This window comes from Aspergillus nidulans, chromosome II, assembly GCF_000011425.1.
Source record: "Aspergillus nidulans FGSC A4 chromosome II".
NCBI lineage: Eukaryota > Fungi > Ascomycota > Eurotiomycetes > Eurotiales > Aspergillaceae > Aspergillus > Aspergillus nidulans.
In genome coordinates, this window is record NC_066258.1 from 2975539 (window position 1) to 2993518 (window position 17980).

At 51.1% G+C, this 17980-nt stretch overlaps 5 protein-coding genes across 5 annotated transcripts, besides 1 other annotated feature; 1 reads left to right on the forward strand and 4 right to left on the reverse strand.

Moving 5' to 3' along the window:
* Positions 1–17980: part of a sequence feature (contig 1.61 483..865047(-1)) that runs on past both edges of the window.
* Positions 2778–5705, forward strand: ura7 (small subunit rRNA maturation protein UTP4; the record flags this gene model as incomplete). The annotated part of the gene is made up of 3 exons (XM_656306.1): positions 2778–3834; positions 3881–4113; positions 4179–5705. 3 exons carry the CDS (start codon positions 2778–2780, stop codon positions 5703–5705), a joined length of 2817 nt encoding a protein of 938 aa, XP_661398.1.
* phzA (protein ppzA) lies at positions 6456–9404 on the reverse strand. The gene is made up of 4 exons (XM_656305.2): positions 9257–9404; positions 7541–9208; positions 7341–7493; positions 6456–7200 (listed from the first exon to the last, which is right to left on the reverse strand). Exons 2-4 carry the CDS (start codon positions 8894–8896, stop codon positions 7171–7173), a joined length of 1539 nt encoding a protein of 512 aa, XP_661397.1. The 5' UTR covers positions 8897–9208; positions 9257–9404; the 3' UTR covers positions 6456–7170.
* On the reverse strand, positions 11034–11444 carry ANIA_03792 (LSM domain-containing protein; the record flags this gene model as incomplete). The annotated part of the gene is made up of 2 exons (XM_656304.1): positions 11034–11264; positions 11334–11444. 2 exons carry the CDS (start codon positions 11442–11444, stop codon positions 11034–11036), a joined length of 342 nt encoding a protein of 113 aa, XP_661396.1.
* ANIA_03791 (uncharacterized protein) lies at positions 13862–14864 on the reverse strand (the record flags this gene model as incomplete). Its single annotated transcript, XM_656303.1, has 2 exons — positions 13862–14739; positions 14804–14864. 2 exons carry the CDS (start codon positions 14862–14864, stop codon positions 13862–13864), a joined length of 939 nt encoding a protein of 312 aa, XP_661395.1.
* On the reverse strand, positions 15698–17336 carry ANIA_03790 (protein agnB; the record flags this gene model as incomplete). The annotated part of the gene is made up of 4 exons (XM_656302.1): positions 15698–16289; positions 16350–16575; positions 16623–17151; positions 17202–17336. 4 exons carry the CDS (start codon positions 17334–17336, stop codon positions 15698–15700), a joined length of 1482 nt encoding a protein of 493 aa, XP_661394.1.

Consider the following 17980-nt stretch of genomic DNA (forward strand, 5'->3'; position numbering starts at 1 on the left):
TTCGCGTCCCACGTTTCGGGCTTTCGGACTCTCCGTTCTGGGCTCTGGATCACAGATCGTCCTTACAGGTTCCAATTACTCGCGACTACAGCAAAGCGTCTTTCAGGTCTCAATTACATATAAATCCGTGTCCAAATCGGAGCAATGGCTCCGCCTCACTGAGGCTCATCAAGTCGAGCTGCACGTACCGCGTCAATTCGATGCAATGATGACATACGTCGGGTCCTGGCCTAATACTGGAGCTGAAGCCTTATCCGTGGCCCTTGGCAGCGACTCCGAAAAAGTCATTTACGCGCGTTGATTCGAGGATCGCGTCAAAGTCAGTCGCGCTTGTTGTCAATCGGGCCTGTTTGTTCCCAGTTTTCGCCCGTCTACGATAGGGGTTTCCGGCTGAACATCCAGGGCATCCTGGTCCATTAACCTGGAACGCGCAATCTTTCCAATCCAAGTTCGTCCCAAGCGCCTTCACTAAGGAGTGCTTCAAGCTCGTTACCATAAGTTAACTAGTTCAATTTTCGACTTCCGTGGTTTGGTTGCAGCTCAGACTCCAACTCGAGCGAGACAAGCTGAATCGAACCGGCTCATCAGCCACCTCCTGAGACCTGAGCCAAGAATCGAATCAGTCTCGTCAATGTTGCTATCATGCTCTGCGGTCGCCTCTCGAATACGCCGAAATGGCTATCACATGTTTGTACCCCGTACTTTCGAGAGTGCTCGGGGATCGCTTCGACTTCGCCGCTCCCCATAACTCTATCTTGAACCGAGCCTGGCACACGTATGGCATGCTGCACTAGTCCGGTTTCATGTGGAGTCGCTTGTTTGAACTTTCAATGCATGCGGTCATCGCAGTCCGTGATAATTTCAAACTCGCCGTCTTCCGAGTCTCCGAGTCTATCATCGCTCGGGCAATCTCTCTCAAGGCCGCTACGCTTTTGCCCAAGCCCGAGTAACCAGGAGCATCCAACCACCACTGGACACAGACCGCTAGCTTTGAGATGCCATAATAAGATCTACCGCGAACGTGATGTTTGATTGGACTTGGTATTTTTGAGACGCGCCGGCCAGCCACTATATATAGAGCTTTGCCCTTCGCGGCGAGCGCTCACTTTGCTGATCGAGACAGATGCAAGCCCCATCAACCCCGTCAATATGACGAAATGTCTGTGCTTGCCGAATACTGCAGTAAAGGCGCGATCGCGGGCTACAGAACGTAATCGATGGCCATAAGAGGCCGCAAATCGAGTTAAGTTGTTTTCGAATCCCAACCTACGGAGTAGTCAACAAGTATAAGAGTATTTTGCACCGACCACCTAATAAGAAAACAGCCGCGGAAGCCCGATCCAAGAGCGCGGTGGTAAAGCTCACAGGTCAGGCTGCATCCAAGCGGCAGCAGTGTGGCTCATTGCGAGATACCCCGCACCGCCCAACGATCGAGCCTTGTCGATTCAGCCAGCCTCATCCGGTACTCTAAGAACGAATTCACCACTCATACTGCTTTACGAACGTTGTTAAGAGCGTGCATGACTCGTTTCAGTTAATAACGCACTATAATCCCCCCTTCGAGGCCATTGCAATCCATGGTTGAGTGCAGGATGGACCTCGGGGGATTGATATCCCTGCAATATGATATTACCATTGCCCTATCAGGCTTTCTACTTCAACAACGGCATAATTAGCCAAATATGGCGAGCCGCGATGGCGGGATATCGACCAGGGTCTTACTGACGTGGCGGCCCTCTGCAATTGAGCTCTGTTACGCTTCCTCAACACGGAGTGATATTCGACGTTGGAGCGTGCCAGATCAATCTCCAATGCTGCGAATTTCCCTGCTCTGACCAGTTCCCGAGTTTCGACCCTTGTACGTCTTCCTGATACGGCTCCAATCCCGTAGCCTGGTAGGCAGGAATTCAGAGCCGGGTTTGCTGCCTTGACTTCGTGCGGATGCATTGTCTGCGCTTTGAGATACGTAGCTTCTGCAACCTGTTGCTTTTGTGCTGTCAAGGCCGAACCTTATTACATGACGGTGTACAGGAAACAATGCAGAAAGTTGAAATGGTTGGCTCTCAATGCCTGGCCGCTGTTCATCTCGTTCTACAGACGCTGAGCATCCTGCTCCGGATCATCAACGCTGGCTTATGCGAGTCATGCCTTCTCGTCTCGAAAGGAACCAGCGCAGCAGTCAAGCTCTAGCTCCTACGGTGCTTCAACTCGGATGGATACGGAGCACAGCAAGGCTGGATCTGATTGTTTCGGAGAAAGGTTGACGAATGTAGAGGGACTGGAAGTCGATAAGCAGTAGCGTGGCGGCTTATACAGGATGTGCGACTAGAGTAACGGTTTTTTAGCATGCCTCGTTGTACGTTCGGTATGCCAAGGAACAGAGCTCAGACTTAGCAAGTGCACATCAGCCCTAGAAATCATCAGTAGTAGGCTCAAATATGTAGTTGGAGGTGGTTCAATCGGGAAACAATAGTCGTTGTGAATAGAAATCACGTGATGATAGCTTCTGGTGGAACTCCGCGGCGCTAAAATTTGTATCAAGAAAAAAAAGTAGTACACCGTCAAAGTTCAACAACAGACTGAAAAGGCTCCTTCAAAATCCACATCTTCAGTTTCTGTTAATTCCGGAATGTCTGTATAGCGGTAGGCTCTTTATCTCGAGCCAGATTACCCGCTTTCCTCGATCCAGATTACGCTTCTTACGCGTGGAAACTCCGCAAACCGAGAGCGATCGAACGAACATTTATTAAGTACCTCAACAGTCAATACTACCGACAATGGATATTCACCGCTGCCGCTTCGTTCCGTATAACCCACAGGCTATCAATGCGCTCGCGTTTTCCCACCCCCCTTCCATTGGGCTAGGCGGAAAAGGTGTCCCTACACTACGGCTCGCAGTTGGCCGTGCCAACGGCGATATCGAAATATGGAATCCTGCGCGTGGTGCATGGTTCCAGGAGACGGTCCTGCGTGGCGGAAAAGACCGAAGTATTGAGGGTCTTGCATGGACGCTTGACCCGCCAGAGCCAGGGCCAGACGGGCAGCAGAAGCAAGCGGGCCGGTTGCGCCTTTTCAGCATTGGGTACTCGACGACTGTGACGGAGTGGGATCTCGAGCAGGGTCGCCCCAAGCGCCATTCGAGCGGGAACTATGGAGAAATGTGGTGTCTTGCTGCGCAGCCGCGGTGGCAGCCGGCGAAGGGACGTGACAACAAACCGATGCCCGCTGCCCAGGGTGAGTTCACGGGGCAGCATTTGGCGGCTGGGTGCGCGGATGGGTCGATTGTGTTATTGTCGACTGCAGACGATGATTTGAAGTTTTTGCGAACGTTGAGGCCGTCGACGAAGAAGCCGCGCGTGTTGAGTGTTACGTTTCAGAACCGGAATACGATTGTTGCGGGCTACGCGGATAGTTCGATTCGGGTGTTCGATATCCGGAATGGGCAGCTTTTGCGGACGATTAGTTTGGGTAAGGGTCCGACGGGAGGTTCGAAGGAGTTGCTAGTATGGTCGGTGAAGTGCCTGCCAGATGGGACTATTGTTTCTGGTGATTCTGCTGGTGAAGTGCGGTTCTGGGATGCGAAGAACTACTCACTCATCCAGCGGCTGCAGGGCCATTTGGCGGATACCCTGGATGTTGCGGTAAGCGCGGACGGCGAGACGGTCGTTAGTGGTGGTGCGGACCAACGGACTGTTGTCTACAGAAAGAAGGCCGGCGAGAAAGGTGACAAGAGCAGTCGATGGGTGGAGGTGACGCATCGGAGGTACCATACCCACGATGTGAAGACGTTTGCTGTCTACGAGACCAAGAATCTTAGCGTTGTGGTTTCTGGAGGTATGATCTCAAATTCCTGGTGGTCAATATTGGCTAATTCAAGCAGGACCTGATGCCCACCCGGTTGTCCTCCCCCTACGAGAATTCGGAAAAGAGCATCATCGAAATCTACCAAGCCTCCCGCAAGTACCTCCGGTCGTCTCCGCGCCTTCCTCTCGGTTGGTAATGAGCTTTTGGGATAGAGAGGTCAACATCTGGCGAGTGTCTCGTGGTCCAACCTCAGTGCATGAGGTCCCCGATGGACAGAGACATCGCTTAGTTGGAAAGGTTCTGATTCAGGTATGGATCTCTTGATACAGCGCACAAGACTCAAGTACGCATTCTGATCGTATTTTCACCCTCAGGGCGAAGAAAACATCACCTCTGCAGCCCTCTCTACCGACGGGAAGGTTCTCATCATAGCCACAATTTCCAGCATCAAGATCTTCTCCGTGAGACGCCGCAAAGGCGACGAACGAGGCGCCTTGCGCGCCCAAAAGATCGATACCCCAGCCTCGATCTCTGAAGACGGCGCCCGCTTCGTAACCATTTCCCCAGATAGCCGGTGGCTCTGCATTGTCCGCCCCAACAGCGATATCTCCCTCGCCAAGATACAGCCTGCTTCTTCCGCAGCAGAGAAGACTAAAATCCTGCCGAAGCTTGTCAACCTTCACCGAGCACCCCGCCACACTCGGTTCGAGAATATCTCGCATGGCACCCTAGGCAACTACGAGCGGACAATCCGGTGCGTCGTCTTCTCGAACAACAGCAAGATACTTGCCTCGGGCGATCTCTCCGGCTGCATTGACACCTGGACGCTCGAACAAACCTCCGAGACGAACCCGCGAAAAAGCACATCCGAGTCCGAGTCTGATGATTCCGACTCCGATGACGAAGACTCGCCAATCCTTGAAGGGGAGCGCTGGCGCGCCGTCGCCACGGACTCTCCTATCCCTCGTCTCAAATCCAGTATCGCCCTCCTCTCCTTTCGCCCTTCAGCAACACCCAGCACGTCCCTCATAAAAGACGGCACAGCAACAAATGTCGACTCTGAATCTCGTCTCATGGCTCTCACAGCAGAACACCAACTCGTCGAGCTCGACGCCCTAGAAGGAAAGCTGTCCGAATGGTCCCGTCGCAACCCCAAGGCCTTCCTTCCTAGCGATTTCAAGGGCGTTAAGGACCGCGCAATGGGCTGTCTCTGGGACTTGTCTGACTCTTCTCGCGAGCGGCTTTGGCTATACGGTACTTCCTGGCTGTGGATGTTTGATCTGAAGCACGATTTCCCGTCGACTGAGGAGCTGACCGAGGCCGCAACAGCCGAGAACGACAACACTGAGGCAAATACGACAAAGAAACAGTCTCATAAACGCAAACGCGAAATTAATGAGGAGCTTACTTCCGCAGTGGGCAAAAAGAGCAAGAAGCACAATACTGGCGCTGGGGATAAGATTCCGCTCGCACAGTCTGCTGTCTTCTTCGACTCGAAGGCCCGGACTTTCGTTGGACCTGATGCGTCACAGGGTGAGCTAGTATCTCTCGAAGATCAGAAAGAACGCGATCCGGAGGAGGATGACGAGGAGGATCAGGAAGATAACGATGCCCGGCTTGCGCGGCTGCGTAGGGAAGCTAACGCTCACGGTCAATCGAATGGCGCCGACGGTCTTGATGCCGGTTCCAAGCAGCTCGTCAAGTCCGCCCCAGCGCGCCGGTGGTGGTATACGTACAAGTATCGGGGGATTCTGGGGATTGTACCCTTGAGTTCAAACTCTGATCATGCTGACGACGAGCTTGTGGATGAAAACGTCCACGCTGGGTTAGAAGTCGCGGTTGTGGAGAGGCCGATGTGGGATGTTGATCTGCCGGATCGATATGTGCGCGAGTATGAATAGGAGAATGATTGGCTTTACTTTTTTCTGTCTCCTTCGTCCCGCAGTTTAGTTTTCCAATTGCATATATACCTACGTGTCCCGCCCTGCCGGGCCTATTGTTTACGGCGTGCTGTACAAAGAGGACCAAGACAATATTAAACCCTGGTGTTGGGAGCTCTTGGTGGATCCACTCTGCTTACCTTATCCATCTGACTGATTCGAGTTTGTACTACGTTATTATTTGTTTCCATGCCATTGGCGAACAGGATATGCCATCTATGTTACTGCATTGTATAGATTTTGATCCGTTTCTAATTCCAAAAGTCATGTTGCTTATCAATTGATTTGAGCGTAGACCTTGCTGTTCTTGGCGGCATGCAGCGTGCTTCTCAGTTCCCTTTTCATTCAATTGGACTTTCTTCAGGCTAGTAGAAGATGTACCTAATACGGCCCGAACTGACCTAGATATGCAGCTGCCTTACGAGGGAGCAGGAATTCGCGGTCGTTTTCCGCTCGACTATATCCAATACCTGGTTCTCAATGGAGAATGTAGCTTTCTTCCTGCCTTTTTGTTCTACGAGTGCGGATTTCTGGAAACGGGCTGTGTAGACGGTAGGCTAGAGAAGTAGTACAAGGGTGCTGGGATTTCATCTTAGACCAGGATATGGAAGGATGGTGCTATTCTTGTCTCCCTAGGCCTCCAGTCCCTCCCTAGAAGGGTTCGATATTCTGCAGTTGCAGAGGTATCCTAGAGTAAGGTGGAAAAAAGTGGACATATATCAGACGTCCTGTATGCCATGCTAGTTCCTATCTAAAAGCCCTAAAACCGTGTACTCCACATGTAAATTGAGATAATAACAAGGATGAAAGTAATCACGCTGCAGGCCACCGGCCCGAATAGAATGCTTATCCGTATACCATCAAACATAAAGCTCTTTGTTAGACAACGAGAGAAACAGCAGACCAATAAACAACAGATAGGACAATCACAACTCCGCCTATTCCTTCCATAGAAAACGGCATATGCTCGCTTTTGATGCATCTCTTGCACGAAAGCACGTATGTTAGAGAGATAAGATATCGTTTGCCCTAGTCTTTATACTGTAGTATTCGTTGTTAGGGGACACGGGGTATCTCATGCGACTGATGAAGTAATGCTGACCCCTGCGGACCTGCCACGTCCCATATTGTCATACTGGATGATATGGAAATACGGTCTCAGATCGAACACTCTTTTCCAGTGTCGGAGAACTCATTTCGCCGTGTTCATTCGCGGACCGGGCCGCTATCACCTGCGGAACGCGCACACTGGAAAAAAACAGTGGCGCGAGTTGTGAACCGGCGGCGATTCAATTGGCAGTCCAATAACGAACGTCGATGGTCCTAGGTGGCAAAAGACACTGACCAACCACAAGATGAGGATCCAGATCCCTTAGATGGGTGACATATAGCGGATAAGAAATTATTGGCACGTAAACCAGGGATTCTAAAAGCTTTGGGCCGAAACAACAGCAGGCTTGAGTGAGTTAGCAAGCTGTGAGCAAAACGGGGGGTAGCAAAACGTTCCAAGGCGAGCACGGCAGCTTCGGCAGCGTCGCACGAGACGCGGAGCGTCTGCTTGGCGCAATGAAATGGATCAAGTGAGGAGCCACTCACAGGACTGTTAATCAGGCTATTCCTTTCCTTGCGGCCCTTCTTGATATGACTCTTTAATGCCGCAGAATCCAGAGGTTTCAACAACTCAAAACTACAGAGTAATTCGCCCGAGACGGACATGACAGCACCCCAATTATCGAACTCGCCACAATACTATTGAGTGGTCAGTTTGAATAACATGATCTAAGGGACACACTCACGTTTGGAGCAGAGAACACGGTTACGAGTATTCGATCCTGATAGAACTCGTAGCCATCCTCGACGACCATGTGCGCGCGACAGACCAGGTCAAAGTCATGTCGCTGGAGGAAGTTCATTATGACGTTTTTGTTGAAACAATAGCTGACTCCGCGCTCATTAGGCTCCCAGTCTTCATCCATGTCGGCGGGGTCACTCCAAAGCAAGTCGTTCAGTAACCCGTAATCCGGCACGTCAGTCGGCCGGGCGATATTTCGGATATCATCCATATGGGACAGACTCGGCGAGAGGCCACCATGCACACAGAAGATCTTGCCAGCGACGGTAGCTGCAATTGGCAAACAATTGAACGTGTCGACGAACGTTTTCCAGATCTTGATATTGCAACGCCGCTTGCATTCGTCATAAAATCCATACACTCGAGTTACGTTAGCGCACTCATGATTACCGCGCAAGAGGAAGAAGTTTTCTGGAAACTTGAGCTTATAACAAAGGAGAAGGAGGATCGTCTCTAAGCTTTGTTTCCCGCGATCCACATAGTCGCCGAGAAAAAGGTAGTTCGAAACTGGAGGAAAACCGCACATCTCAAACAATCTGATGAGATCAGTGTATTGGCCATGCACGTCCCCGACGATCTTCACTGGGGCTGAAAGCTCCAACAATGCTGGCTGACTGAGGAACAACTCTCGTGCGGCAGTGCAAATGGCTGTAATCTCAGCGTTCTTCAAGCAAACTGTCTTGGTGACCTTGGTGGAATATCCCGCGTCCAGAAGACGAGTGATCATATCATCAAGATCAATCGACTTTAGGGCACCCATACCCATACCTGGCGAAGAGGATGATGCGTCTGAGTGGAGCGGTGTTTTCATGATAAAGTCTAAGATTGGATTCGACGTGTCCTCCCGTTTGATAAGAATGGATTCTCCTACTTTAGCTTGCGAGCCCGGGGGCGGCGCTGCAGACGGCGGAGCATCAGAGACGTGGTCCACCTCGCCACTCTGCTTCATGGCAGCTACATCCTGATGGCCGCGCTTCAAGCTGCTTGACATAGTGGGCGACGGCGGAGGATCCGGAGCATCGGTGGGTGACGCAGCGGAGGAATCCGCCGAGGCAGGTCGACTCAGATTAGTGGAACTGCGTCTGCTTCCGACTGATTTCATTGAACCTGCATCGGATTTGTCATCGGATTGGTTTAAAGCTGAGGTTGACGCCCGCGGACTGTCGCTGCTACGAATCTTCGACCTGATAGATCCTCGGAAGGAGCGGAGTGACTCTTTGGTATCAGATTTCGAGAATGAGGGGTAGGATTGCAGCGAATCCCCAGCGCCGGAATTGCCCTTGGAATGAGACTGACCCATTTCTGCAAGGAGAGATATTCGCCAAGGCTCCTCCCTCACACGCAGGCAAACAATATAGCTCAAAGGTAAGTTTATCTGGACCCCAGTGGATATGGAGGAATGCTAGGAGTGTCTTGGCCGAAACCTCGCAGCAGGCGGGCAAACGTATATGAAGGCAATCGATGTCTCCCAATGGTATCCACTTGATATAGAGTCCTCGACGTAACGAAGCGGCGCTTGACCGAAACAGCAAATATCGCGACCGAGACGGGATACAAGTCTAAGTGATAATGAAGCAGGTTCGAAGCGGTGGGCCAGAGTGTGGGCTTGGTACTGGGATTATTAGCGTGACATGAAGCGGCCGAAACAATCACAGCTTACGAGCGACAGAGCTAGATGGCCGGAAGGGAAAACTCCGATTTGGTGGGTTCTTTTGCTCCTTTAGTTTGACGACAGTCAGCAGCTGAAAGGAGTGTGAATACGAAGTAATGATATTGAATGTGGGATCGAACGAATGACTTCTAAATTAGACCCTGGGAAGTTGACGGTTGACAGCGGTGGGAGAATGCGTCATTATGTGGAGGGGACCAGATAGCGACCCAGGGAAGGAGAAGACGTACTTCTAGCGACAGCGGGCAGAATCAAGGACGGATGTGCGGGAGAAGATAACACAGTGAAGGTAGATTCTCCCTAGTCTAGATAGGTTGAAAAAGAGGAGTTGAGTTTCGACAGTTCGCCTCCAGGGCCGAAACTTGAGAGATGATTCGGTGAAAGTGACGGTCTCGATTCCTGCAAAGCCACTGCGCTGCTGTGCTGGGCCGACGGTAGCAGCCCGGATCAACCCTCGGCCCGAAACTCCTAGTGGTGATGGTGGATGTGGGCTTGTGGATTTCTGGAGATCAATGACTTAAGATGGGGTACGTAACCAGAACAGGGCAGTATGCAATTATAACTAAGAGGAGCTTGCGCCCAGAAGCTAGATCAGACGCACTGGAGACAGGTGTCGATCGATATCGTCATGACTGTCAGCAGAGGCTCTGGCGGTATGAGCTGGCTACTCTAATCTGGCTAGAGCAGAGTATAAGACTTTCCGACTAAACCATCGCGGACATTCTCTTGCTTGTTTCTTCTTATAGTGCCGAAATACCTGCTAAGACACCCATACCATGCTTATCAAAGCATTTAAGTCAACAAGAAGCGCACAGTCAAACCTTGCACCTTACAGAGAATTGGCCCCAGCACAGACTCAGTCATGCTGAGTTCTTCCCCTCATCGGGTCTTGGCTCCGGTTCCGCGGGCCCTCTCATAGGCCCTCCGCCCCAGAACCTCCAGTCTAGATCCCGCTACTGCCGTCTGTGTGGAAGCAAACCCCGTGGCTGAGACAGCGAATATACGGATGGTTAGGCTTCAGCCCTTGATGACAGACCCCGAAGATACCCGAATGTGCATGGCCACTGACCGTGGCTGAGGTCGCACAACTCTTTATCAAAACTTCCGTGCTACCTTTCGCCGTTCTGCTCTCTCTTTGCCCTCCTTTTCCGTAGTCGTTGCTTTCGGTAAAAGGGTCCTGTCCTAGGATGTAAGCGGCGCCTCAGTTGCTAGTACCGTTAGAGGCACCAGGCGCTTCCCATTAAGATTGCAGGAACACCGCCATTTATTCCTAAGTTCAGCCCGGCAGGGCAGGGCGATGGGAGCTCTGGTATATGCTGCCAAGCACCACCTGCTGCGCCAAGACAATGCAGCTCTGTCTGTCTCGTCATTTCCTCCTAACCACGTTGCAGTAGCACATCCCGCCTCTTTCATCTAGATCTTGGCGACTCATCGAAAGAGGGCAGCTTTGACCGAAAATTGGACAAGAGGTGGCGGTATCCATTCCAAGGCAAGCTTGAGCCTCCGCTTGCAGGGAAGATACATATAGGAATGGTTAGTGAGGTCGCGCTCATGCTCAGGCAGCTCTCCAACTATCCACCCCGGCTGTAATCAAAACTCCCCACGTGAACATTGCATATCGCATCTGTAAGCAGGCCGCGACCCTGAAAGAACCCGGAAGGACAAAAAAGCAAAGAAAGAGGCATCATCATGGTAATTAGAGTTCGTCACGAAGGTAATTCGTCAAAGCTGTGCTTCAAAATAGCTGAGTCCCGCCACGGCATCACAATCACGATACGGTTGCAGATGCCTTCCGACTCTGCGGGGTCTCCTCCAGCTCTATGCTCGTGATGTGTTGACCGGGCACCACCACGAGACCAATGAATCGACTCGTCATATTTAATTTTAGCTTCTGTGATTCTTTCGGAGTTTCCGGCGTCGTGTTCAGGGCTGCATCTTGGACAGCGGCTGTTGTTGGATAGCGATACTCATGCGTGTTGGCGAGAATGATATTCCGAGCCTGCAATGTAAGGACGAATCAATTATGGGCCCAATGCAAATAACATCTCGTTTTCTCTCGTCAACATACCGCATCTGTACATTTGAAGACGCCCACGAAAATCCGCGTATCTGTCGCGTGCACTCGAAGTGTTCTCCCGATGAGCGACTCCAGATACTGTACAGCCTTGCTTTCGTCCATTGTGCTTTGTACCAAACAGTGGTCGTAATCCACGATCCTTGAACTGGCTTCCTGGCTGACGCGAATTGGCCGTGAGAAGAAAAGTAGGCGATCAACCTTGGATTGTTCTGGGTCTGCGCGAACCTAGAGACTGGCGTAATAACTTGACCATTAGCCACCATCCAACAGAGCAGCAGGCTGATCTAGCACATTTCGAGTAATACAAACCTTTATTCTGGGCTGCTCAACTGTAACTGGCGAGCTGGCGTACTTGTGGTATGAATGAATTGATTACGTTGGAACTGCTTAGGACTTGGAAGTTGCGGCGTAGATCTTGAGTTATTGATACCTGAAACGTCAGGCAACAAGAGGCAGTTAGTTACCAAATGCAGTTAAAGGAACCTAACTAGTTGACCTACATTACCTGGTTAGTTATCCTTCCTTATATTGACCATGGTGCAAGATACTGACCTACAAACCACTTACTCACTGACATCCTCATCTTCAGAAAGTATTCCAGATCATCAAGATCAGTTCTCTCAAATCTCTTACCGCTGGTACATAGGTAGTCGAAACCCTTGGCGGACGTCTTCAGGGTCCGGCTCATACCTGAGTCGAATGAAAGCCAAGAGCTTGGAACAGTCTTATACTGTGTGTACGTCCCAGAGAGCTTCCTACGAGTATATTCGGGATTTCTTTTGGAGCGCCTAATTGCATAAACATCTATCGACGTCGGCTCCGCAGCGATCCTAGAAATGGAGGCTGGCACTGGCGGGTGACCTCTGAATTTCGTCCCATTTCTGGCTCAGTTCAACAACTCCGTGGAATATAGTTTATCTGTCCACTCAAAGGCTGGTCATTTGTGAAATTTGCTGTGCACAACATGGAGAAGCTGCGCGCTATAGGGTTGTGTGGCTAGCACATTGTTATTGCAAACAGCTAGCAACGCTGTGCATGTCGCTACGTCCTAGTAGCTCCGCTCAGAGTATCCGGACTTCGTTCGCCCTCATGGCCCTCATGATGTTGGAGATCATTGCGATGATTTCATACATTGAACTGATCATCAGGAGAATCAGCGTTGTCGGCTAGTACCCCCTTATAGAACAGCCAGGTTTCTGTGCCAAGGGAGTACAAATAAGAGAACAGTCTTACCTATCGGCTACTGCGAGGTAAACTCGCTTTGGAGCACACACTCGGGTTCAATTCAGTACCTATATCCCTTGAAAGCGCCTCGGCAAAGTCACCGGCGCCCGCACAATTGGCTTCTCGGTTCCAATTGAGCATTTCTCCTTTCTCACCATGTTTATGCCAATACCTGAAAACACTCCTTATCAACCGCAATCCCCTCCTAGGCCCAAGTCAATGATATTGCAAAATCTTCTCAGACCTCTGCTCGTGCCGGTTGGAACCGACATTATACCCCATCTACCACACCGATAACCCGAGGACCGGCCTGGTCAGAGATAATCGAGGTTCCAGCCGATATACTGGATGTGCCGCGGGAAAGCAATACACCCTTTGAGCGGTTGTGCAGTGGGTCCACGAGCCGCTTCTGTTTACTGTCATGGATAGTTTTTCTAGAAGGCTGATTAGTTTTAAACCAACATTTCTTGCGCATGTAGCGGGTGGCTTATTGCTCAATACCACGCGCACCAGGAATGCTTGCCTACTCTTGCGGGACAGGGGCCTGTTAGTGCGGGATGACGAAGAAGTAAGCGAAGGTGTGGAAGAGATGGGTTAGCTCCATGCGTAGCGATGAATATTTCGCTTGCTAATATCTACTAGGAGGAAAGACTATGCTACGCGTTTCTCTTTTCCCCCGGGTCTAGAATTTTATTCAGCAATAACAACATCTTTCCCGGCTACAAGTTACCACTATCCATCTGACTTTACACGCGTTGCGAACTAATCTTCGTTATATTGCTGTTATATCAGTAACCTGGAGCTGTCAGCATGTCCATACAGCTAGGCCATAATAACTGATTGGTAATATGCCAATTTATCTTACTACAACGTGAACATAAAACTATCCTGCAGGGGTGAGTAAGTTTATTGCCTTCACCCAGTACTTTAGAAACCTCGTTTGGAGATTCGAGTTTAGGCATTGGATAGACTCAAGGCGAGTGCCTACTAGGTATGTGCTCAAAGCCGACTACTTCCTACTAGTGTCAATACTACTACTACTACCACCACCACCTAAAGCGGCTAGGACCAGGAGGTCTCACGATCTACCTCATAGCTGACTACACTTCAAAGCTGTTTCTGCGCGATCAAGCGCAAAGCATACAGATGGTCAGGAACGCAATCCGTAAATGCAATAGTGACGAAACAAGATCGCTGAAAGAACCTCAGCACAGCGGAGACCATGCAAATGGACCAAGCAAACCTCCAATGCCAGCAACCAAGATGAAGCAGTTGAGCCGCTATTAAAAGCCCATTCAGGCAGCCAAAACCCTACAATCGACCCCTCTCTTTCTCAATTCCCTGCCAACATTCCCATTCCCCACCTCCTCAACATAGTACGGTTGATTCGGCAATCGAACCTCCCATCTCTTCCTCCCCGGTAAATGTAAGCCCCTCAGTGGCTCCAAAAACACCGGCAGCTTCTCGACCGGCTCGCAGAACCAACTTCCGCTTAGGTGTAATGTGAAATTCTGTAGGCCCGCCATGCGCGTTAGGGCGCCGCATGTCTCGAGCCACTGCTGCCGGCCTGCGGAGAAGTAGACTGATTTCACAGGGTCTTTTGTGGGCAGCCAGTGGCCCGGGAACGCCCAGGAGAGTTCGACGCAGCGGATGGAGTCCCAGAAATCGGGGGGGATTGTGGGATGTAGGTATGTGAGGGACCAGGTGTTGCTGAATTCGAAAGTGTTGAGGGAGTAGAGGAGGTGAATGGATTCGGCATATACCTGCTTGCACACTATCGGGAGTGCGAGGAGATTGCTTCGCATCAGCATTTGCGGAGATCGAGATCCCTCTCTGCTACTGCTGCTGCTGCTGCAACAGCTGGAACTCGATGAAGGCAGTCCACCGCGACAGATATCGCATGCTTCAATTTTCGTGAACACGCCGGGACATACAACATGTCCCATGCGTCTGTCTGGGCGCTGGATGATATGAATGCGCATGCCGCCGAGAACCAGTTCCCAGATCATCAGACGCAGCTCGGGCGAAAGCTTCGACAGCAGCGAACTCTGCAGTTGGACGTCCCAGTTGAATCTTGAATCAGCTTGCTTTTGCTGCGGTCGCGACTGGCTTTGGCTTCGAGTAGAGACCGCGCTCTGTCTGCGAGAGCGAGGGAGGGCCGCGGGCTTATTGTCTGGTTTGGATGATTGATTTCAGTCTTGGCTCGAGACAATGAAGATGGGAAGACGAAGACTGACTTTGGTACCGATGCGCTAATACATCCTCCCAGGAAAACACGCCCTGCTTGATTCTTGCCATCTCTGCTGGGTTGGTAGGGGAGTGGGGTTGTTCGGAAAGGTAACGGTTGGGAGCAAGTCGTACGATGATGAGGTAAAAATCCGCGTCAATAAATCATATTAATGATCACGTCGAACAGAAGACGTGTCGGTTCATGGGCCTCGGGGCGATTGGGAAAACACAAAGTCGCAATCAGGCGAGAAGAGTTGGGGAAGTGTTGTTTGTGGCTGTGAGGGGACAGGAGGGGACGAGAGGGGGATCCGTGCCTTGTCTATCCTGCAGTATCCGAGACTTCGGGCGCAGGACAAGATAACAGCAAAAAAGCGAGAGAAGGACGTTTTAAAGCCCTCATGGTGAACAAACAAGGAGGTCGAAGAGTCGGTGAGGCTATATCAAAAGGGCCCGGGGATGGTCGTCTTTTAAGCTGAGAGATAAGGACTCAGCAAACCTCTAAATGCCTAGGTATCTTTGATAAGGTCTTCGTTCCTCCACCACGACTCTTGCGGGGAAATTCGGCCGTCCAACCGATATCGATCGACTCGCCGGTCAATCGCTAATACTCCGTTAGTCTTTAAAATAGAACACCCAGGGTTAAGCTGTCGCCGAGATCGGAGACAAGGGGGCGTCCCGTCCCGTCGCGATTGATAACAGAGTACAGTATATCATAAGCATATCCAAGGGTAGAAAGATGCACATGTGATGTATCAATATTTACAAATAAACCTGAAGTCACTTGCTGCATGATAAAAGCGATATACTAGATTGGTAAGCGAGCGCCCGAGAAAGATCCATAGCGAATATGCAATGAAAGACTGGCTAACTCAACTGCAGAAACAATGCGCTAAGCCGGCTGACTATGCAGTAGGCTGTGAAGCATTGGCCCCTAAGGTGTTGGTCGGACAAGGCGCCTTCAGTCCCTCGGACAGCAGCGCAAGTCCAGTCGCATCGAGCTGGTCAACAGTCTCCTCTGGTGGGACAACCCCCACGTACGCATTGAAGTTGTATATGCCGCAAACACACTCGTCCACAATATCCTTCAGACTTGTACCAGACATGACGGTTTCACCATCGCGAACAACCGAAAACGTCTGCTCCCCGACCCCCATTTCCATGGCGAATGCGCTTGCTCCAGCGGATGCCTCGAAGCTGCTCTCTTTTGCCCCAGATGTGACTTGGATCGTGGCCGGAGACGTGAGAAGCGAGACAACAAAGATTTCGTCCTGCATAATCTCCCACCCGTCAGGACGCCCGCGAAAGAAGTTTCCAGTCGAGTTGTCAGGGCTTCCGCCCATGGTGGTGTCTGTTGAGTCGCACTCGACGTCTTTGGGCGTCGGCCGGTACCAGTAGATCAGCTTCTCGTCTTGAATGTACTGGTCCGGCGAGGTCTCGCCTGCTTTGTAGGCGGCGATGAAGGGGCGTGACATTTCGAGCCAGCCATTGTGTGGCCTGCAGAAGTCAGGATTATGGTCTGTCAAAGTGGATTGAAAATGAAAGAATGCTGCTCACATGTCCATTACCCATTTCGAAGCCCCATCGTCTGTGTGCGGAGACGACAAGGGTCCAATGTAGTGCGACTCTCCGTAATCGTTCCAGGTAACGATTTCAACAAACCGAGGACCGAGTTCCAGAATCTCTCGCCAGCGGTTGTACCAAAGCAAATCACCGGGAAACACCCAGTTCTTACTGTACGATACCTCGCCTCCAAAATGGGTAAAGAACCAGCCCGATGCAGCTATCCTCATCAGCCACAGTGCTCGAGAGCCAGAACATCAAACTTACGCGCAACATAAGGCTTGTCCCCTAGGGCTTCAGTATATGCCCGATCACCATCGGCAACCGTCACATTGGCACCGGGCTTGGGTGCCTTGTTGTTGCCATCACTGTCCCAGGCCATCCAATTCAGCGCACCGTCAACATCGCCAAAGTCGCCCATGTTAGGGTGGTAGTTAGGTGCCCAGAAGATGTCAGTTCCAGCGCTAGACTCGATCTGCGCTACGTCGATACCGTCTCCTGCAAAGGAAGACACAAACACTTTGTCGTCAACCATAAGCTGCGCAGGCTCGCTTGCATACTGAGCGATCTTTGATCCGACGGCAGCGGCCTGATCGGTGTGGTACCAATTGAAATCAAACGAGATGAAGACCTTCATATCGTTGCGGGCAGCCGACTCATAGGCGTAGCCCAGCTGCGTGTCGGTGTACGGATCGACTCCAATATTTAGGGCAAATGCGTCGATGCCTAGGTCTTTCGCTAGCTGCATGTCGGCGTCGTAGTCGTCGGCGCTCTCGCGATTACTCGAAATGCCAATCTATACCAGTTAGTCTCTTGCCAATACTCGAAGGTTTTGTTCAAGCTTACCATGAAGTGGCAGAACACAAGTCTGTCGGTGGTCTCGTTGGCCCGGGCAACATTCTTCTGAACTTTAGGGACCTTGAGCTGCGGGAAGGCAGAGGTGCACGCTGCGAGGGCCAAAAAGAGCGTTTTCAGATACATGATCTGGACCGTCAGTTTCGTTCAGGCTCTGCTTGGGAAGAAACTGTATTGACTTACCAGTAATAGGCTTAGGTGAGAACAACGGAGTAAATGATATGAAGCGAGTCAAATCTGATAAAGTCAATAGCTATCAGCAAACACCCAAGCAACCCTAGACATAAGAAAGCTCAAGCTACTCACTACCCAGAATTCATCAGCTCACCGTCTGTCTTTGTTTCGATCCTCCACATCACCACCACAACCTCCAGTCTTCTCCAGTCTTTATACCCATTTCCAACCCCAACGACAAGAATCTTATCCTCAATGACAACATCCTAACCCCATCACAAGATCAATATCGCACATGAAACCAGCAAACAGCGAGGCTAGCCGAAATTCTCGTCCCGCCATCCAACCCCGAAACTGGAAGGATGCCGATCAATTCCAGATAGAAGCAGAGGAGGCTCTCCATCTCCATGGCGGGGGTTGTCAAGCGACGGGGTCAGGAGATCGAGGCGAGATCGCTAGCGAGTAAAATCGGCGATGAGATTACACAGGGATAAGAGTGAAAAAGAGTTGCGTTAGGTGAGGAGTAGGAGGTGACTCCTGGCAGTGATGACGTTGGCGTTGAGAGGGTGGAGGACGAAAAGAATGTTGTTGTGGCT

What these genes read in the sequence shown, in the direction of transcription:
- phzA (XM_656305.2), bottom strand. Translation starts at nt 8,896, where the DNA reads ATGGGTCAGTCTCATTCCAAGGGCAATTCCGGCGCTGGGGATTCGCTG. An exon ending in CCGTGTTCTCTGCTCCAAAC is followed by an intron (nt 7,494 to 7,540) that starts GTGAGTGTGTCC and finishes ACCACTCAATAG; the next exon opens with TATTGTGGCGAGTTCGATAA. An exon ending in ATAGCCTGATTAACAGTCCT is followed by an intron (nt 7,201 to 7,340) that starts GTGAGTGGCTCC and finishes AACTCACTCAAG; the next exon opens with CCTGCTGTTGTTTCGGCCCA.